Source organism: Halichondria panicea, chromosome 2 (assembly GCF_963675165.1).
Source record: "Halichondria panicea chromosome 2, odHalPani1.1, whole genome shotgun sequence".
Taxonomy (NCBI): domain Eukaryota; kingdom Metazoa; phylum Porifera; class Demospongiae; order Suberitida; family Halichondriidae; genus Halichondria; species Halichondria panicea.
The window spans coordinates 7673368-7694010 of NC_087378.1; the positions used below are offsets into that span (position 1 = coordinate 7673368).

General features: G+C 42.1%; 5 protein-coding genes across 6 annotated transcripts; 2 read left to right on the forward strand and 3 right to left on the reverse strand.

Annotated features, from left to right (window-relative positions):
• Positions 1-921: 921 nt before the first annotated feature.
• LOC135332107 (sialin-like) lies at positions 922-6588 on the reverse strand. The gene is made up of 11 exons (XM_064527430.1): positions 6440-6588; positions 5979-6236; positions 5891-5918; positions 5461-5660; positions 5013-5100; positions 4585-4680; positions 3935-4077; positions 3577-3726; positions 2576-2717; positions 1521-1759; positions 922-1279 (listed from the first exon to the last, which is right to left on the reverse strand). Exons 2-11 carry the CDS (start codon positions 6231-6233, stop codon positions 1004-1006), a joined length of 1617 nt encoding a protein of 538 aa, XP_064383500.1. The 5' UTR covers positions 6234-6236; positions 6440-6588; the 3' UTR covers positions 922-1003.
• Positions 6589-6600: 12 nt separating this feature from the next.
• LOC135332108 (translation initiation factor eIF2B subunit delta-like) lies at positions 6601-10762 on the forward strand. Its single transcript, XM_064527431.1, has 12 exons — positions 6601-6786; positions 7010-7178; positions 7494-7679; positions 7845-7927; positions 8021-8135; positions 8260-8336; positions 8444-8546; positions 8654-8781; positions 9523-9614; positions 9766-9851; positions 10050-10230; positions 10432-10762. The coding sequence occupies exons 1-12, from the start codon at positions 6647-6649 to the stop codon at positions 10647-10649; spliced, it is 1578 nt and encodes a 525-aa protein (XP_064383501.1). The 5' UTR covers positions 6601-6646; the 3' UTR covers positions 10650-10762.
• Positions 10763-11107: 345 nt separating this feature from the next.
• On the reverse strand, positions 11108-12313 carry LOC135332115 (elongation factor Ts, mitochondrial-like). The gene is made up of 2 exons (XM_064527437.1): positions 11941-12313; positions 11108-11823 (listed from the first exon to the last, which is right to left on the reverse strand). The coding sequence occupies exons 1-2, from the start codon at positions 12235-12237 to the stop codon at positions 11224-11226; spliced, it is 897 nt and encodes a 298-aa protein (XP_064383507.1). The 5' UTR covers positions 12238-12313; the 3' UTR covers positions 11108-11223.
• Positions 12314-18550, forward strand: LOC135332103 (PHD finger protein 20-like). Its single transcript, XM_064527426.1, has 11 exons — positions 12314-12589; positions 12757-12931; positions 13150-13231; positions 13294-13361; positions 13610-14242; positions 14582-14807; positions 15123-15700; positions 16038-16163; positions 16591-16751; positions 16975-17909; positions 18289-18550. The coding sequence occupies exons 1-11, from the start codon at positions 12441-12443 to the stop codon at positions 18393-18395; spliced, it is 3240 nt and encodes a 1079-aa protein (XP_064383496.1). The 5' UTR covers positions 12314-12440; the 3' UTR covers positions 18396-18550.
• On the reverse strand, positions 18517-20621 carry LOC135332122 (phosducin-like protein 3). Of its 2 annotated transcripts, none has more exons than XM_064527445.1 (6): positions 20499-20621; positions 20315-20422; positions 19959-20074; positions 19491-19634; positions 19111-19319; positions 18517-18820 (listed from the first exon to the last, which is right to left on the reverse strand). In XM_064527445.1, the coding sequence occupies exons 2-6, from the start codon at positions 20420-20422 to the stop codon at positions 18687-18689; spliced, it is 711 nt and encodes a 236-aa protein (XP_064383515.1). In that variant the 5' UTR covers positions 20499-20621; the 3' UTR covers positions 18517-18686. The 2 variants fall into 2 exon arrangements, with proteins under 2 accessions (XP_064383515.1, XP_064383516.1); XM_064527446.1 differs by having other exon boundaries at positions 20315-20433; positions 20499-20607.
• Between the last annotated feature and the right edge of the window lie 22 nt (positions 20622-20643).

A 20643-nucleotide genomic window follows, 5' to 3' on the forward strand; every position in this document is an offset into this window, starting at 1 on the left:
AGAAAACTGGCAGGAAATGCACATGCAGCTGATGAAAAGACTGCTCTTGAAAATCTAATAAAAATCTATCTTAATCACAATAATTATCGTGTGAATAAAGCTGATGTATAAGTTTACGACAATTCTGTATTATATACACTTAATCTTCACTATCTCTGCATGCATGTAATTTTGGCACACACACAAGTAAATTTGCATGACATATGTATTATACTTTATTCCAACGCCATGCAGTTTACTTAAAATTGTGCAAAAAAATACTTTAAAGGGTAGTCTCTTGACATCAAGAACAACTTTGTGCAGAAGACAAATGCACAGGTTGGTGGCCTAAGGCGATTTATTTGAACAAACTCTTTGAGAGGATTGTTGAACCAGCTGACTACAGATAATCCAATAACAACTAAGTGCTCCCTTATTGTATTTACTCGAGTTCATCAACAAAGTGTGGTGGTTTGACCAAGGGCAGACAATAACCGTGGACACAAAAACCCTTTTTCTCAAATTACATTAGAGGTGCACTGTCACTGCTTTGATGAGTGTTAGGCCATAAAACAGAGACAGTTTCCTGGCTAGAAAACCCCTTAGGTGCAAGTGTACATGAGGCACACCTGCATGCTGCAACTATACACTGCAGCAGTGTTTATTAATCAAGTGGGTGTACCTAACAATACATTAATAACTACAGCTAGTCATGAACGTACGGGGAGGCATGACAAGGCTATCAAGTGGTTTACTGTATGACAACAAGTGTGCAAAGTGTGACAGGAAGTAACATTGGTTACAGCTCAGGTGGCCTAATTCTAAAAAAAACTTTTTTAGGGAGGAAGGGATTGATACCACCATTTAAACACACCTGCACTATATCAGAGCTAGACGAAAATCTGAGCCCCCTTTGAGCCCCTTGCTCTCATAATATTTACACAAGCCACTTGCATGTACACTTTTATGAAGCCATTATACAAAGATAAATAAAGTAAGTAAAAAACTAAATATACGAGATAAATTACGAAACTTGTACAGTTCCTGGAACAATACGAGCTAATGGTGGCATTTTTGATCTTAAACCATTCTCTACAGATTTACCACGGTCCTCTGGCGCTAACGTCTCTGGCGGTTGCTTGGTTGGTTTTCCTTGTGCCCATGGTTGCTCCTGGCCGGACCCAAGTATGAGATAAATCAACATTCCAAATATGTAAATCTCTGCACTTAATATGAATACTTCTCTCCATTCTTCCTGAAAAGCAGCATAGTACGCGGGAGAGCCTTTCGCAGCAGCTGGCTGTAAGTGGATAATGGGCGGAATTAATTGTCACAGGAATGTTATCGAGGTGGCAACTAAGTATTTAACTGCTGTAGAATAGAGCTTTTGAAATTTGATCCACATTTTATACACGTTATAAGTATACAGTTGCCATGCTTGTGGTGTAGCGTAGCTTTAAGTGTAACACTGTACACATCACCACCCACAATTAACTAATCAGTTTAAGAACTCAACATCAATGCATACTAACCACAATTACCTCAACAGCAATGGATTTGGCCACCACAGGTCCCACGAAACCAGGTATGGTCCCGGCAGAGTTGGTTATCCCCATTAAAACGCCAGCAAAACGAGGGGCAATGTCCAGATGATTGATGTTGAAACCCGCCAGTGAGAATCCGGTAGAGCCCACGGCAACCGATAAGAGGAGAACGGCCGAAAGCGTGTCAGTACCAAAATAGCCACACAAGAGAAGAAATATACTTCCTCCCAAGAAAGCTGAAATTAAAAATTGAAAACAATTTCGATTTATAAGTATGGCAATAATAGCATTGTGTGGGAGACACTATAATATTATTATATAAACTCTAAACATTGAGGGAAGAGAATCAGTTTCTATTTGTGTCAATTCTGGCCATTTATATAATTTTTAAAAGAAAGACTTTCCCTTTATTTTGTGTGTCATAACATGTTTGTCACTATGTGGTACATGGATACTCGTTATAGGGCACAATGATAGTTGAGAGATAAGTGTGTTGCTACCTAGTAATGGATGCATATAAGTGAATACAGCTATGTTATCAGAGGTGGTAGGTACAATGTACATGTACAGAATATGCGAAGAAAGCAATCTGCCAACACAGTACAGTGTAAGCCACACTATATAGCCAGTAACCCCATGTTTCCTCGTAACAGCTGTTGTATCCCATAGCAACAAACATACTTATGTGTCATTCTGACCCAATGTTGACAAGCTTAACGAGTCAGAGTGTGATCATTGAATTAAGGGCACTGTTGCCAAGTAGCCTTAATTTGATAATCATACTGCATGACATTAGTCTAAGAGCATAATAACCTTCCTTCAGAGCACACACAATAGGAGCAGCATATAAAGCAAAGCCCACACACACCCAGGATTTCTTGAAAGCAAAGCAAAGTAAGAGTGGCTGGGATACACGTATTGATTATAGACAGGTGGTCCTACGGGAGTGGTATAATTAGAGCTAAATTCTATACATCAATGGCATACACCAACGTACATGAACACAAAGCCATAATTATATTATAATTTTATATAATTATAGGCATACGTACATGCACTGGTGAATATCTTCCTGACGGTGGTTGTGGAGAGACAGATGCTACGCAGGAAGTCAGTGGCTAGTCCGCTGGCAATGACCAGCACGGCCAGCACCATGTAGGGGATGGCCGAGTACACTCCTCCCATTACAATACTCTGCATTGGAAGGAACAGAAAACGTGTATACATCACGAAGAAAATTCATCTGTCTGCTACCCGTATACCGAGTTTCGAATGCGACAATATTTCGATATTTTCGGATTTTCGCATAATTCAAAATAGTTAGAAGCGCAATCAGTTGTACAATGTCATTCGCAATCGATTAACCTCACATTCGAAACCGATATACATATGTTGTAAAAAAGTAGCCAATGTTATGTCCTATTGACCATACAGTAGTGGAAGTAGTATAAAAGATAATTAATCCTAGACCACATGTGAGCCGATTTCTAAGAAGCTGGACTAAGTGTCCGAATGTGTACAGATGTAGGGGTGGGTGAGTGCTTGTAGTGGCCATTGTAGAGGTTAGTTTGACCCCATTAGGTGGTTTTAGGTATTGATGAAAACTGTGCACACCTGTAACCTGTACGCAGAGGTAATTAAGCACACAATTCACAGCGTACAGTAGTGCAGTGTGATGGGTACGTTGTGTGATTGTGGGTAAGCTTGGTTAAATCGATGTCTGCCAGAAGGCCAACAAACTAATGACTAGTAACCACAGTGGGCTTTCATGGCGGTATACGAGATTAAGAAGGGATGTGGTCAGTTGGCGTAACAATATCAGCTGCTAATCGGATTAGTAGCAGTGTGAAGTGAAATAACTGAGATTGAGGTGCAGAACTTTGCCGTATAATCATTGAGTGGAAAAACTTTCATTAGGAGAATAATTATAACACTTCAGATCAATTATGATAACTAATTAAGAATTGTGTGCAAAGGGGAGGATAAATCTCAAATAAAAGGGCCAATTTGATTAATTAAGTTCAGCATGCAGTACTCTAAGAGAGAGACTCACTCCCTGCAGCTGAACTGTTGGGACGGCTTGCTTGAAGTAGGTGGGTATACAGGTGAGGAGAGTATAGAAGCCCCAATTGTTGCAGAAGTGAGCAACTGTGATCGCCCATACTGCAGGAGACGTGAATATCTTCAACCATGGGACATCCATCTGTATATCAGAATTAATACCAAATTAATGTAATTAAGTCGTCTAGCTTAGGCTTACGTAATTGCCAACTAAAGAGATATTCTACTCATGTATGGCTGTCTTGAAAATGAAATATAGTCTGACATGCACTGCAACAGTTCAATTAGGGCACTGGTTAGTGGGCATGTGGTTTAAACCTAGTACAAGCTGTCACGAGTGCAGCTGTCACCTTCTCCTGGGCAGTGGTGGTTTGATTAGCATCAATACTGCTCTCAATGAAGTCCCTCTCAGCTGTGGAGATTCTTGGGTGAGAAGCAGGTGAGCTGAAACCCACCAGAAACCACAAGAAAAACCACAGAATTCCTACAGCGCCTGTCAGAGAAGGACACACCTGTTAGTTACCATGGTACAGTGCGGCATGCCCTTACATGGGGACATGTGGTGAGGTAATTTGGCCAGAATGCAAATAAACACACACGTATGTGTACTATACGCTAGTTGAGTCGTGCTACGTTACAATAATAGAGTGTGTACGATAACCAGTACTAGTGTACCCAGGGGCAGATTTACTTAAGGGGGGGAGGGGATCTAGCTAGATCACCTAAAGATCTTAATCGTAATATTCAATGTGGCACGAGGTATACTGATAGTATAGTTTTCAATACCATCCCTTGGACCGCCACTGATATATACATGACTGTACAAATAGGGAATTACGTAGATCGAGGTACGATAATTATTGGGCGAGTGCATGATCAAATGATGCAATTAAACAATTAAAAAGGCATTACACAGTGTGTGCTTTGAAGCCTATGTCTTATGCAATGCAATATACAATTTGAGGAAGCACCTGCAATATAGTGTATCAATATAGCTTACCAAACACATAGAAGACTGACGGCCAACCACCGTCGAAGCCATACTCACACAGCACAGCTGACAACGGGAAGGATATGACATTGCCAATATGAGGACCTGTGATAGACCGGGGGAAGATTCAAATTATGGCAAGTCTCCAAAAATAGAGCCATAGACTCGCAATTAAGGGACACCTGGTCTTTGGGGGCTATGCTAAAAGTGTCCCCTGCTGGTATTGAATAAAGAGCTAGCCTCAGGCTCTTGTAACAGTACATGTACTACGCACACACGTAGAAGCCCCTAACCACTGTACAATTATATATATGCTGTACTGTATGTAACCACTGCACATTTATCATAAGAGTATCAAAATACAGTGTGGTTCAGAGACAGACAATACAGTAACCATAGAGTTGGGCAATAATGGTCGCCATTTTTCCATTTCTTACCTGCATAGCTAATTGTGGAGAGTCTGCTTCTCTCAGCTGGAGGGGCCCACTTCGCCCAAATGGAGTGCATGGCAGGAAATGTGACACCCTGAGGCAATCACATGACATGATAGAATACTTTGACGCATAGCTACATGTTAGTATATACGCGTGTACACTACTACAGTGCTCTCTGAAGTACTGCAATCCATGCTTAACAACCATCTCTCCTGGAATAAAAAGTTGTGTCATTAAAATTGCACACTTTTTAAGAGTTTACAGTTCAACTTTCATTCTCGAATATTTTCTACTCCATGTGACTCTTGTAGCTAACTACCGGTAGTGCTTTAGTGCAAGGCTAACTCATAATTAAGTTGAATAGAAAGTTTGTGCGAACACAGATGATGCTACCAAAGATTCTGCTGATGCATACAACGTAAATTTTGTTGCCTAATATTTCCGTGCCTACCTCAAAAAATCCCTCGAGTACCCTGAGGGCAATGAGTAGGTACACGCTTGTTTGTGCAGCGAGGGGGGTCAGGAGTGTGAGGAGTGCTGTCATGACGATGCCGATACCAAACACCCACCTCCCCCCATACTTGGTGGCCAGCAACCCGCCAGGAATCTGAGTAAACAGGTAACCATAGAAGAAAGCCCCAAGGACCCAACCTGTGAGGAAACGTACAGCTGTCAAATTGAGATGTGTATGTAACGTACACAGCTACATACACAGGTACTCTAGCTATGAACAATCACTAAAAAAAAATTTTTTTTAATGGTTACTAAATGCTCATTTGAAGTACAGCCAACAAAATAATTATGGTGAGAATGTAGCGGAGGCAACAAACCATGCCATAAAAAATGACAATACCAAAATTACTGATACACAATTAACTTGCCAACTTGCTGTGAGGACCAGTCAAATACCTGAGCAGTACCAACAGGAACATGATAATAGCATAATTATAGCCTCAGTACATGACCCACCTCCGCTGTTCCTGATTGGTTCCCCAAAGTGGTGGTTGTACTATTGACCATCTGCACTATGGCAACACTGAGGTTGACCCTGAGGGCATACACATTAACAAACCCCAGACAGGACACTAATGCCAGTGAGTAGCGGGCAGGGATACAGGGCAGACAATCATAACTCCAGTATCGTCTCCAACCTTTCTTCTTTGAGTGTTTTTGGCTTAGTTCTAAATCGGTAGATTCTGACAGCAAGTACGTTTTCTCGTCCATGATCTGTGTTGCATGTGTATGTATAGTGGTGGGTGGATGTGAAACAGTATATGAACAGTTGCAACTACATGCAGCCATTTTAATATGTGCTGGAGCTTTCATACAATTTTTTTTCTTTTTGTGTAGAGCTCGTGTAGCCCTAAACTACTAGGGCCTAGTGGGTGTGATTGTGACGTTCGAGGTCATTAGACATCTACATGGCTTACTTCAGTTGCTAGGGCATCTGAGAAGTGGTCTTGTGCAAGCAGAGCATGCAGGGCAAATCCTGAATCCTTTGAGCTAGGTCACATGCTTGTTATTGCTGTAGCAGCCCCTCCCCTAAATTGAGTGCAAGGGGTTCACTCTCTTCTAAATATCTGAAAAACACATGGCAAAAGTAATTTTGCACTCTAAAATAGCTGCCGTAGTATACAATGAGCTCCCCAAGGAAGGCAAAAGAGGAGGCATCAAAGCCTGGCAGTAGAGGAGGGAGTAGAGGGGCCTCCAGGAACACCAGTAAATCATCCGTAGGGGGCTCTAGTGATGGGGCAAGCAAGGGAGCCAAACCTTCAAGGTGCTCAATCATAGAATCTGATACTATATATCATATCTATGACTAGACTCAACAAGTAACTGAAATATATCATGTACTATCTTTGCTAAATTCTTATAGCTTAATTTTTCTGAAATACGTGCATCTCCAAGGTCGATATGAATTAATTATTAGGCGATTAGATTTAGATAACTGTGCTGCACCACAGCATATTAACTGAGTGTGTATGTGCGTGTTCCCCTAGACCTCCCTCCACTTCATCCATGGACCCCCCGTCCAAGTCAACTCTGAAAGGAACCAAGAAACCACCACTTCAAAAAGAAGGATCCACTGGAGCAGCAGATGTTCGACCACCAGGCTCTCCATTTGAGAAGAAGAAGCCACTCACTAAAGCCGAGCGAAGGGAACTGCAGGTAACGTGCATCATGCTTGCAATGTAAGATTAAAGTACATGGGCAATGTCATATAAATGGGGGAGTCAATGAGAAAGCCATCTTTTTAATTGGCTGTCATACTGTGTCTAGTAAACTTTTAGGGGGTCCATAAAACTAGGGTGTTCAATTCTGACATTTTTTTCAAAGAAAGTTGTATAGTATAATTTTTACAATTACAGTACCGAAAGCTATATATTATATTTCTCCCCAGGTGCTTGGCTAGCAACCATTCTTGGCTAGCAACCATTGATGGTCAGTTGTATGTGTTTATACTTACTGTACATGTGTGTGCAGGAAGCTCAGAGGAGAGCCAAGGCTGAGAAGAAAGCCCCTGGGGGCAAAGTTGGTGAAGGCGCAGCTGTTGAGAGACAGAGCAGCAATGCAGGTGCTGGGAAGACTGAGCCAGGGCAGGAAGACCACTCAAAGGTGGTGGTTGGACAGAGAGGCTCCTCTCATAAAATTACCAAGTCTTCCTCTCAGGTATAATTACTCTATCTGTTAATTCATAGTTGCAATCACAAGGTAGAGGTTACAATTTAAGTACATTGTGAAGTTTAATGCACGTACATGCAGTATGAGAAAGTTGCGTGCAGTTGTCTTGCAGTTTTGTGTGGCCAAAAATTATCGTTTTTCTGTCCATTTCAGGACCACCCTCCTCAGAAGCAGGTTCAGTTGTTCACCCACCTTCCTCAATACTCGAGAGCCCTACCTCCCACCAAGTCATCAGAGTGAGCTTATATTGTAACGGTATCACAATAACCCCCTCCCACACACACACACACACACACAATAAACCCCCCTCCACACACACACACACACAGTTTCACTGTGGGGAGCATACCTCCGTGTATTGTGAAACTAGGACTACAATATTCTGAAGGAATTATCTGCGGTTCTAACGCAAGATGCATTGCACTGTTGGCTGCCTTCAAGAAAGTTAGTCTATATCACTCATGTGTGAAGTTTTGGGGCCAAGTAATCCTATATATTAGAGTTAGCAATTACAGAAGCCAGAATGCCTGCTTGGTGTGTGTCCACTGTTCATGCGTACATACTGTAGGTGATCCAGAGCTACTCCACACCACCTAAGAAAGAGTTGAGAAGAGACCTAGACGCCACCATTAAACCATACATAACGTAAGTGGGAAGGCATAATTATAATCAATCATTGATCATCAATGACCTACTTGCCTTTACAACAGGTACATATACGTGTTTATTACTGTATTTCTTTTCCTGTGCAGATTCTTGTCCAAGTGTCGACCTTTGTCAGTAAGCATGGGCAATGCTATCAAACACCTCAAGCTGAAGATATCCAACATACCACCTGACCTCTCAGAGGCAGAGGTTAGGAATATCCTCTAGTTTAGAGCTGTGGTGTCAATAATCATTGGGAAATAAAACAATAGCAAGGCATAGTGATTTATTTTTTCTATACTGTACATTTCTCTCAGGCCAAGAAGTCCCTGTGTGATGTGATTGATGATTACCTCAAGGACAAAATTGACCTGGCTGATAAGGCTATCTCCGGGTACTGCCTGACCATCATCAACGACGACGATGTCATACTAGTACACGCATAGTAAGTTAAGCTAACCAGTGTTAAATAGAGCATCTTTGAATGGCATAACTTTAGTTCCGTTGTTCCAATAACGTTAATTTTAAGATTTTCTCTGAAAGCTTAGAGAGGTCTTTCAGATGATGTACATGTATTAAAGTCAAAAGTCTATCTTTGGCCTGTTTTTGACATAATCGCATGTTGTTCTATTATTCACTGTGATTCGTACAGTGATTAATCGCGTATCAGTAATTGCACATCGTCATTAACGACGTGCAATTACTGCCTTGACGACCGCACATTCAAATAACGGCCGTGGATAATTTTTTTACTGAAATTGCAGCTAAAAATGTCCTTAAAACTGCATCACAAACGATTAACAATCAATAGTATGGCTACTCGTGCAATAAGGGATTAATAGCACTCATAACAAGCACTGGCAAGGTTAATAGTACTCGGTTATGCCTCGTGCAATTAGTATCCTTGCCATTGCTTGTTACTCGTGCTATTAATCCCATATTGCACTCTTAGCCATACTATTAATTATACAAATACCATGATCTCTTTTTGAAAATAGGAAATTATGCCCCGTTCCAAATTTGGAATTTGAGCACACCATCTGAATGGGCTCCTTCTAAGCTTCCAGAAAATCATAAAATCGTTGAATTTGGACATCAGAACACTCTAGTTAGAGCAGATTCTAGAGTACTTTCAAATGTCAACTTGCTATATATATACATAATTATACACTACCCCGGCCTTCAGCTCTTCAATAGTTCAGAGGGCCCTCATGGATGCTCACAAGGCAGGCAAAAAGTTCAGAGTCATTGTGGTTGACTCAAGACCCAAACTGGAAGGTACCTTACTCTTGTCATAAACTTGCACATGTATCAACTTACTAACAGGGATACTTAAAAGCCTGTATGTATATTTACACATGGCCATGTGCCTCTTCAATTCTGTCTATATGTACGTGTCTCAGTGTTGGTTGTATTTTGTGCTGTGCAGGTCGACACTGTCTGAGACAACTGGTTCAAAGTGGAATCAAGTGTTCGTACATTTTCATCAATGCAGTCTCGTACATAATGAAAGAGGTATACACACGCACACACAAACTGAGGTATACACACGCACACACAAACTGAGGTATACACACGCACACACAAACTGAGGTATACACACGCACACACAAACTGAGGTATACACACGCACACACAAACTCACTCTTATCATTTTAGCAATGGTACCAAAGGAAGTTATTCACTCTGTCTATTGTTATCCCACCCACCCAGGTATCCAAGGTGATAGTAGGAGCTCACGGGTTATTAGCCAATGGCTACGTCATGTCTCGTGTGGGAACTTCCCTCATTGCTTTAGTTGCAAAATCGTATAACGTCCCATTCCTAGTTTGCTGCGAGACCTACAAGTTCTGTGACAAAGTGCAGACCGACTCTTTTGTCATTAATGAACTCAGTAAGAAAATTTCTTAATATGCAAGTACTTGTCTAGTCTACGTGTACGTGTACTTGTATATGTATGTGTGACCACTATTAGAGCCTATAGAACCAGTTTTGTTTTTAAATTGTATCTAATGAACTCTTGATTGTATACATGTACATGTAGTCAAGGGCCTCTTCTATAATGCATCCCCTCCCGTCTGATTTTCTCGTGTAGGTGACCCCAACGACCTTGTCCCCATTCACAAGAGGCAAGGCGACTACCTCACTGACTGGACTTCTATAGAGGCTTTGAATTTGCTTAACCTGGTCTACGATGTGACATCACCTGACCTCATCACCATGGTGATCACACAAGTCGGACTTATCCCTTGTACCTCTGTGCCTGTAGTACTGAGAATTAGCCGTGACTTGGAACAAATGCAAACTACTTAGCAGCATGCGTATAATTATATAAATCATTTTTGTTATAATTATAAATTAAAGGTATGTTTTTTTGTGCAATTTTCATGAATAATGAGTGTCGCAAGCTGCGCTGTGCTAATGCCTCTCGCCATGTTATGCTTTTACTCAAAAAGTATTAGAGTGTTAAATATAGTCGAGGGATAAGCTATAACATTAAAGTTAGCTTATCTATAAACTCACTGACTTGTTTTACATGCATGCATCTATTGTTGTTATCTTAGATTGAAGCATTTCCTTCTTCTATCTCAAGATGTGTGCCCTAAAGTACTTTTTGGAAAGGAACGCGGTATAGGTCCACGCATGCAATATCTAAGTGAAGTTTTGTGCACACTTTAAGGGCAAACTTCTCTAAATTGTGACATTTACTTAATTACGAGTGTTGCAAGCTGCGCTGTGCTAAATGCCTTCGCCATGTTATATGGTTTCACTCAAAAAGTATTAGAAATGATAGTCAATATGCTTCACTGTATGTATATATCTCATCATAAGAAATGTAGTGTCCTATATTACACAGAAATAAATAGACTACAATTATATTTAAATGTCAGAAAAGGGAGTCAGATTCCCCCAATGCATACCTAATGATTCTAGTCAGACTGAGTCCGTTGTTGGCTAACAGTTCTCCTACAGTGACTGAGCTATCAAACAGAAAGCTCTGTTCTAGTAGCGCACCAATCAGATCCTTGTTACTTGATGCGTCACCGACATCCATCCCCACAACATGCTGACAAATTTGCTGCCCCAAGTTCGTCATCCGCTCATGGCTTGACATTTTTCCAGTCTCCTCTGATGGCAACATATGCAATAGAGCTCCATACGTACCAAGCTGGGTGTCAGAGCCAGGCGGAGAAACGTTGTTGTATACAAAACCACAGATAAGTCCTTGGCTAGCAGCCATTACACAGCCACGAGAGATGGAGATGTGTTCCCCCAATTGTCCCATACTTTCAGCTACTTTGTCGGCCAGTGTTTGATTCTGACTGGGAATGGAAGATAAGAGGTCTTTGGAAAGGTAGTCCACTACAGGCATGGGGGTGTCTTGTAGAATGGGGATGGCCTTGAGGTGAAACGTGCTTTGGGTGATATTTGATGTGAGCTCTTTGAACTTGTCATTCCTTGCAACAAAATCAGTTTCACAGTTCACCTACAAGGAAGACACAGGCAGCGATTCATACAACACTTAATCAGGATTGCAACTAACAGGCCGAAGCTATTGTACAAGGTATAATTGTTATTTTAATACGTACAGCGCTTAACGTACCTCAACCATTAATGCTTGATTGTGATTACTGCTTCTCTTGACTAGCATTCCAATGAGGCCCTGATGTGCAGTCCTGTCCTTAAGCTTCTCTACTTTGGCCCAGCCTTCCTTCTGTGCTTCAGAATACAACCATTTCTCGGCCGCCTCTAAATTCTCACTATGTTTGGTTAAAGCTTCTCTGCATTTTCCAATCGGTAGGCCTGTCTTCTGCCTGAGTACTGCCAGAGGACTCTTAGCCTTACTAGCCACTTGGGAGCTGTACCATCGGGTGGTTAGAAGGCCAGAGAATCGATTCATTTTGAGCTTGTTTTGATCAGTAGATCTGTACTATAAAAGCCATGTGGCTAATTATTAAAACCATGTGACTAGACTGTCTTTTAATATTGTATTTTTCTAGATGAAGATCATCACAAGAACTTGTTCAGAGAGAACGTAGTAAGTCGAGACTAATAGAAGGTAGCACTAGCCAGCTATACAGCTACAGTACAGACAGTACTTGAATGGCTACTCCAAGTGAACAAGCTAAGGATAAGACTGACTTTAGTGGGGACAGAGACAAAGGGAGTGAGGTGGTGGGAGACCTGTTTACAAATCTCCAAGATGTTGAAGTGGGCATGAAACTGGAAGCTAAGGATGTTTATGGGAAATGGTGTGTGTGAGAAATGGGATCATATCAAGTTTATCAGTCCAGGAGTCTCGATTAGGCTCATGAGAACATACAATACACTGCACATTTCACTACTAAGATATCAATCCACTCTCTTTGATGATACACACTGTATTTATATATATACTAGGTATTGTACTTGAATGCAGGTACATGGCCAGAGTGGTGGAGGTAGAACAAGACAAAGGCGAAGTTTTGGTGCACTTTGAGCGCTGGAACTCACGTTACGATGAGAACATCAAGATAAGCAGTAAGCGCCTGAGGATACTGCCCCCAGACAGAATGGCCATGCTGCAGAAGGAGAGAGACAGACGATACAGGAAGGTGGGTGGTTTATGACCTTTATGACCTTTGAGGGTGTAGAGACATCGTGTAACTGAAATCCCAGCCTAAGACTTCGTCCCTACACACACATATCGTTGTTAAGTGGGAACATCACTGAGTATTGTACTACAACTGTACATTTCTTAAGATTTAGACCTTCCATTTTTGTGTCGTGCTGTATGTGGTTTACTGAGTGGCTTGTTTTTCACTGCACACAGAAGTTAGATGTTGGTGACCTGGTACAAGCTAGGTGGGAAGATGGTCGAATGTATTTTGGGCAAGTTCAACACCTCTCTGAAGGTGAGAACAAGAGTGTGTGCACGTGTAAGTACATCATGGCATAATCCATCACTAAATTACAGATGAGGTGGACGTTCTCTTCGATGATGGTGTAAAGTACAAAGCTCCGATATCTGCAGTCAGAAAAAGAGTGAGATAATGTGTTTGCTATTTATTGTATCTCAATCTCCAGAGAATTGATTTAATTGGCATAATTATGTGCCCAACAAGATATTTGCTATACTACACCCTCCACACACCATACACTCTAGACTAGCTCCCTTGTAAATGTATGAATACACACATAGATATGGAATATCCCATGTACAGTAGAGACAGAAGTATTTTTAAAAGCACTCTTGCCAATACTCCTACTAAATACACCACCCTGCCCAACAGAACCACTCCTCTCGGTCAAACCTCTCCAAGAGCTCCCTCTACGAGAGTGACAGCAGTCAGACGCGCAATTCTCGTTCGCTACGGGCCCAGAAACGTCACCGAAGTGAAGACGACACTTCCCAAACCTCGTACTCCTCTCCTCCCAGCTCCCCCGTTTTTATGCCCTCGAAGAGACAAAGAATTAGCGACTCTGATTCATCGTATTCTGATTCAGACTTCGATGGTGGTAGTGGTCCCAGGTCCTCGAATGAGGTTCGAAGGAAAGTTTTACAGAGGAGAGGGCTAGGAAAAAGGATCACAATATCGGCTAGTTCTGACAGTGAAACTTCCTTGGGCTCTACACCGACTAGAAAGAAGAAGAGATTCATCATTGAACATAGAGAAGCGTACAAACTCAGAAAGCCAACTCCCATGCTGTCTACAGTCAAAGAGCACTCTGAAATTAACAAGGCCTCAATGATTGGAAAGCCTTTGCCTAAAGAAGAACCACCTGAGGCAATACACAGTCCTTCTCCAGCTGTGTCTGTCACAGCATCAATGGAGGGTACTAAAGATGTGAAGGCTGTTGCAAAGAACACAAAGAAGGGTCCTGCTATGGCTTTAAGGCCGCGGGCACAGGCAAAACTTGAGAATGTGAGTCCTGTGTATTGTGTGTGTGGTCACTCTGTAAGCAATTGTAATACAGCCAGTTTGTTAGGCCTCAAAGTCTCCGTAGCATGTGGTCACAAATATATAGGTGGCCACTATTCTATTGGTCAGCCACAGTGACATTGAACTCTTGATTGTACATTATGAAGTGTTTGTATATCTATGTTGTCATGGTAGCTGACTTGGTTAAAATTCACGATGATAGTACATAATATCTACTGTATATTGGACAAGACCATATTCTTATTACGCTCTTCTCTTACAGTACATGTAACACCGTGTGTGGTACTGACTGTATTGAAACCCCTTCTCCTTTCTCATTAGGTGTCTGTAAGAAAGGCTGAGCCCAGGAAGTCAGTGAAGATGGCCCCCAAAGAGATGCCCTTGAAGGTGGCCCCCAAGGAGATGGTGATTGTCTTGGACCATAACGAGTTCAAATGCAAGATCACAGGATGCAACAAATCTTTTCGTAAGGACTCTCTGCTCCAGTCTCACATCAAGCACTATCACAGCAGTTATTATAAGTCTGTCATGAAACAGAAGCCCTCAGGTACCTCTGGTGATAATCATCTACATGTACATGTACATTACTGTGCATGAGCGATTGTCATGTGTGTTGTGTTAGAGGATTTCAAGTCAATCAATTTGATGCCCACTCTGCATGCTAAGAATTCAGTATCTACGTGTACGTACGTACGTACAGTGTACATTCGTATCATCTAGCTAGTACTGGCAGATCAAAAGATGACTTATTTCTCTTGGACTAACAAAATACAAGTTGCTTAACGCGTATTCATGTACAGTACATGTGCGTGTCTGTATTCTGTTCTAGATTATTATTACATTAATTTATCTGTATGTGTAGGTCACTCTGCTGCTGGAGACAAGAGGGTTAAGATGGAGGCTTCAGAGTCTCCCAAGGTTCCTGCCCTCACTGACAAAGCCAAAAGTCCGCCATTAGAGTCACCACGAACACCAAGCGTCCCTAAGATATCACCGAGGTCTGCCAATCCAAAGAAAAAAGACAACGATTCTTTAAACAGAAAGCAACAAAAAACTGCCGACTGTGCGGACGATAGTGAGGCTACTGTGCCGGATGGTAACCATAGAGACCACCCGTCAGCCCAGCTGGAGACCACACCCACCAACGCTGTCAGTACTCCAAAACAAACGCCAAAGACGAGCAAGAAATCGAGTGGTTTATCCGTGGCCGGCCACCCTCTGAAGATACCCTTGGTTGAGATTAAGCCTCTGTCAAGGGATGTTTTCACATCTCCAAAGAAAAGCTTAAAATCGAATAGTTTGTCGAAATCTGATGTTGATCCAACTGGGAAGGTGTGTGTAGTAGGGGGTGTGGTCTCTGTGGGGGGTGTGTTGAACGAGGCGAATGATGTGGTCCATTGCGTGTGTGGGGACATGACTGATGAAGGGTTTATGATACAAGTGAGTCATACTGCTGTGTCAGCATTTATTGATCGTGGTATTGTATTATTATAGGAGAATGCTTAATCTTGAGGTAATGTTCATACGTACGTACAGTCATGTAGCCTAATAAGAACTAGGCCTGTTGAACCACTGTGAAATCATGTACATGTACAATAAATAACATGTAGTGTGTTTCTAAGGTACTCATTCATTGTTAGTATGATATGCATAGCTACTGTATCACTCTTCTGTTCACAAGCTGTCTGCATGATGTTAAGCTAACACATGATTGTACTATACTGTTATTTCTGACTGTACATTCATTCATTCATTGTGATCACCTCACTCCCTGCAGTGTGAGGAGTGCCTGTGCTGGCAGCATGGAGACTGTGTGCGGGTTACCAAGGCTACCCTCGCTGATAGGTATGTCTGCTGCTACTGCACCAATCCTCCAGGCCTCAGGAACAGACTCAGATATCAGGTAAGGGAATGCGGGGTTCAACTCAGATCAGGTATATAAGAGAATGGGGGAAATCAATAGACTTTCTGTCCCTTACTGTACCAGCTTAGAAGCTAGGAGCTCTTTTAGATAGTACATGTATGGTTAAATCTTAAATTTGGTTTCAAATTTGGAACGGCTCATAATTTCATACATGTAGGCTATATAGCCCGTGGTATTTTAAAACAGGCCCAAAAAAAACTTAACAGGAAAGGCCTCTCTCTAAGCTTTCAGAAAATCGTAAAAGTAACGTTATTGGACCAATGGAACTAAAGTTAATTTGTGTACGTATAGAAGTACATGTAACTCATGCACAATTGTTTGAGACCTTATCATTTACAATCTCCCCCCCTCCCCTCCCCACACACACCACACACACACTCTATCTCCTCCCCACACACACACACAGTTTGACAAGGAGTGGTTCAGCGCGGGGTCTCTGCCGAGTTTGTCAGGTGCCCCCCAGTTTCCACACACCTCCACCATTAAACACACCCATCAGCTCACAGACACTCTCTACCAACTCAGGAAGATACTGCACAGTGCAAAGGTCAAACTACAAGCTGTTAGGTAAGACAATAGTGTACTCTGTAGAATAGCTTCACAAGTTCACCACTGCAATTTTTTTTTAGCAGATTGTATACATGTACAGTATGTCTAATAACTCAAAGAGTTTAATAACTGAAAGAGACAAATTCAAGTACTATAGCTAGTACAAGCAATCCATAATTATGCTTTTCTTGTCAGACTCTGAGTTGGTATGATTTGTGTGTATGCATATCTCTCCCTGTAGTCGTGTCAACCACCCGTACATGCGGCAATGGGCTAAAGAATGTACTCACGTTGAGAAGAAAGAGCTCATTTCGTACCTCATCAAGTCTCTAGTTCCAATCTCGTACACCCCTGAACAGAAGGAGGCGTCAAATGAACAACCCCCCACAAACGGAGAGACGAAAGACGATCAGTCGAGTGGCAATGGATTTCAAAATGGAGACAATGATAGCCACTCTCATGACAGAGATGAATTCGACGTGGCCTCGCTTCAATTAGACCCACTCCCTCAGGCTATATCTCAGTCGTCTTTGAACGGGGCAGCCGGAAAGACTGCAGCTGGTAGTCCAGACCCAAAGACCCTCAAGTTAGCACCTCTGCCTCCTCTCAAGACCGAAAGCCTGCAACAACTCACAACAGATATTTTAAAGAAATCTATCGAGCTCTCTGTGGTAAACTCAAACAAGGCAGCCAGTGGAGCAAATCCTTCAAATAGCCGTCAAGCTGACGGTAAAACCAGTAAAGCACAGGCTCACGAAGTAGTCAACAATGAGTTTGGGGTACAAGAACTCTCAGTATTTGCTCTCTCCTCGTCTCAAACCCCACCCCCCTCAACCAGCACGCAATCTCTCACTCCTAGCCCATCTAAACTGGTCTCAATCTCTCGCCCTACCATCGTGACCCCCAGTGCACTCGGTGTGACCACCCTCTATTCTAACTCCACCCCCCTCACGGCCGGCCCCCCTCAAACACTGACCCCCAAATCATTACTACTCGGATCGTCAACCCCCAAACTAACTTCCACAATGGACTCTGTCTCTCTAGAGGAGTTTGCTGATGCTTTCGTGCAGGGAGACACTACCAACTGGTATCAGAGGATGAAGCTACTCGACCACATTGAGTCTGTGCAGGAGAAGGCCTACACATGCATGGAGTCACTTGAGTCACAACTGGAAGGTAGGCAGCAACGTGTGTGAGTGGGTGTGGTTTTCTTGTTTCTGTGTACTATGGGTTCCTATAGCTTGTTACGTGACTATGCAGTTGGTATTCAAATTTTGTGTTTGTGAAATTCTAAATGTGTTTTTAAGGCCTGAATGAACCATTATTTTGTGAGAGCTGCTGTATACATGTGTTTATTAATTCCCAAGGCCTTGAAAGCTAAGCCTTGTCAGCACGAACATGCTCTACATATCTTGCTCTAGCTAGCTGATACATTTCCATAACTATAGCTGTACTGTATGTACATCTCTGTGGAATATACAGTCGTATGGTGGTAATGCATTGACAAGAAATACATTAGTATAACTGTGCATGTGTTTCCCCCCCCTCGCTGCAGAGTTGCCCCCTGATGCTGAGGGCCTGGAGGGGATCGAACAGCTGTTAGGGCAGGTGCAGACTACAATGTCACAACTTAGACAAATTCAAGTAGCCAATCAAGCATGAACTTTGAACTGTGCTGATACCCTTTTAGTAGATTTTTCTTTAAATTATTTTCATGATCAACATTTTCTTGTAACTACTATTAATTTTCCTATTGGAAATATTTTCTACTAATTACGATGTGTGCATGTAATGGTTTAAGAAATTTCGTGAATTGAGATTGAGCTTGACTGTTACAAAAGTAATAATTATACATTTTAAAAGTCACTCTAGCTACATATATACCAATGCATTAATTGTATGCTGAATTAACTTCTAGAATTATTCATAAAATTCTAAGACACTAGCTCATGATCAGTCGCTCTCAGAGCCCGAGTCTTTGTTGACGTTTTGTCGTATAGACATGTCCCTCACTTGATTCTTCTTGCGGGGGTCCTCTTCTAGAGTGCTCTTGACCGCGCCCTTCTCCGACAACATCCACTCCAAACCTGCATGACGGGTTACATACAGTAGAGATACGTATACACTCACTGTCTAGTTTATACACTATTTAGCCTCGAATCTACGCCAATTAAAACGTATTTTAATCGGCGTGGATTTGAGGCTATACACTATTCAGCAAAAGTGAATGTTTCTGGCTTAGTTGATACAATAATTGTGTATTCTACTCAGATCAAACCTTTCAGTATCGATAATAATTGTTTTAGTATCTGTTTGAACTGTATAGGATACAGAGCAGCCTACAATGGCGGGAGTACACACACGGCCTGTAACTCACTATCCAGAGTGAGGTTCATTCCTCCGAACTGCTGTGCTCCCACCAGCTGGCCTTTCATATCTCCCTCAAAGTATATAAAGAAGGTGGGGAGGTTTCTATCTGGGTAGTTGGGGATGCAAGTCGTGGAGACACTCTTGAGGAACTTGGTCGCAGGGAACTTGGCTGCCAGCTGGGCAATGTGCTGATTCAGCAGAGCACACAGTGGGATACTGTAGTACGTCAAGGTTGTACAAAAACGACAGAAAACACTCATTTATACCAATGCTGTAACCAATATTGATTAGCTGTAACTCATGCCAACACACATACAGGCGGTGAAAAATTAAGCTGAAAGTGTCTTATACAGCTCTAGGTCCAAACAACACTACATTAGAGGATACCCTGATTTGTACAGGTGCAGCACGACCCACACGTCCTCTCCAGCCTTGTTCACCTCACCCACGTAATCTATGGCAGAGATCTCCTTGACAGAGCCAAACTGAGCCTTCTGTTGAGTGGCCAGCATCTCAGCCATACGTCGCTGCCTGGGAGGAAAAGGAGCAAAGAAAAGTACCCACACAACACACACACACACACACACACACACACACACACACACACACACACACAACACACATACACACACACACACCCATGTATGTAAACAAAGGGTGTTGTATGGAAGGTAGCCAGCTTTTTATTACCAAATTAGGCATGGTAAAACAAGATCTCTGTGAAAGTACTCATTCTATTTGGTGAGATGGTCAATGCTGTACAACATTGTATGTTGCTCAACTGTTGTACACTATATTGTACTGTACCCATGTATGGGATATGGGTACCTGGAAACATGGTATGGGAATGAGTACCTGTATTGTTGCATTACTCTGTCATCTTCCTCGTCTTCGAACTCATCGAGCTCGTCCAGAGTCATGTCATCATACGCCTTACCACCAGTCTTCTTGGCTACGGTCTCCTCCAACATCTATATAAAAGAAACCCTGTGTAGTTAAGCACACCAACCTCAACCAAATTACAAACGTTAAGTTAAAACCAGTGGTCTTAGAGATACTGAAACTGTATTTACATAATGCCGATATAATATATATATATGACTTTGACATATCACAAGGGAACACCCACTTCAAAGAATTAGAGTGTACCCTTATTTATGTGTGCGTGTGTGGTGTGTGTGTGTGTGTGGTGGGAGGGATTGTGTGTTCACCTTCACTATCGTCTGTTCGTCAATTGTTGCCTCGTTCGCCTTCGGAGGCAGAATACCTTTTGATCGCAGGACATCATTCCATTGGGTGTCTTCACTGGGATCCTGCATCTATGTGTATACTTTATAAAATACATACAGTTGACAGAGTAAATCAAGGTATAAAGTATGCAATGAATAGAATCACCTTTCTGTATATGTCAAAGCAGCCACGTCAGTTTCAAGTACTCGCGATGTCTCATGGGGATATTTAATAGGGTCCTTGTTTGGTACTCGGTAATGGTCGTAAGTTAATTACATCCCATTGGCGTCACAAAAGCTGTTTTTAGTAT

Bases quoted from the DNA above. Each gene is read 5' to 3' on its own strand.
- LOC135332107 (XM_064527430.1), bottom strand. From the start codon at position 6,233: ATGGACGAGAAAACGTACTTGCTGTCAGAATCTACCGATTTAGAACTA. The intron at 4,078-4,584 runs GTAAGCTATATT...CTTCTCTGACAG, and splicing joins GTCAGTCTTCTATGTGTTTG to GCGCTGTAGGAATTCTGTGG. The intron at 1,760-2,575 runs GTACGTATGCCT...TTTTAATTTCAG, and splicing joins GAAGATATTCACCAGTGCAT to CTTTCTTGGGAGGAAGTATA.
- LOC135332108 (XM_064527431.1), top strand. From the start codon at position 6,647: ATGAGCTCCCCAAGGAAGGCAAAAGAGGAGGCATCAAAGCCTGGCAGT. The intron at 8,136-8,259 runs GTTAGTCTATAT...TACATACTGTAG, and splicing joins TGTTGGCTGCCTTCAAGAAA to GTGATCCAGAGCTACTCCAC. The intron at 10,231-10,431 runs GTAAGAAAATTT...TTTCTCGTGTAG, and splicing joins TTTTGTCATTAATGAACTCA to GTGACCCCAACGACCTTGTC.
- LOC135332115 (XM_064527437.1), bottom strand. From the start codon at position 12,237: ATGAATCGATTCTCTGGCCTTCTAACCACCCGATGGTACAGCTCCCAA. The intron at 11,824-11,940 runs GTACGTTAAGCG...TCTTCCTTGTAG, and splicing joins ATCAAGCATTAATGGTTGAG to GTGAACTGTGAAACTGATTT.
- LOC135332103 (XM_064527426.1), top strand. From the start codon at position 12,441: ATGGCTACTCCAAGTGAACAAGCTAAGGATAAGACTGACTTTAGTGGG. The intron at 14,808-15,122 runs GTACCTCTGGTG...CTGTATGTGTAG, and splicing joins CATGAAACAGAAGCCCTCAG to GTCACTCTGCTGCTGGAGAC. The intron at 17,910-18,288 runs GTAGGCAGCAAC...CCCTCGCTGCAG, and splicing joins ACTTGAGTCACAACTGGAAG to AGTTGCCCCCTGATGCTGAG.
- LOC135332122 (XM_064527445.1), bottom strand. From the start codon at position 20,422: ATGCAGGATCCCAGTGAAGACACCCAATGGAATGATGTCCTGCGATCA. The intron at 20,075-20,314 runs GTGAACACACAA...TCTTTTATATAG, and splicing joins ACGAACAGACGATAGTGAAG to ATGTTGGAGGAGACCGTAGC. The intron at 19,635-19,958 runs GTACTCATTCCC...TTTTCCTCCCAG, and splicing joins AGAGTAATGCAACAATACAG to GCAGCGACGTATGGCTGAGA.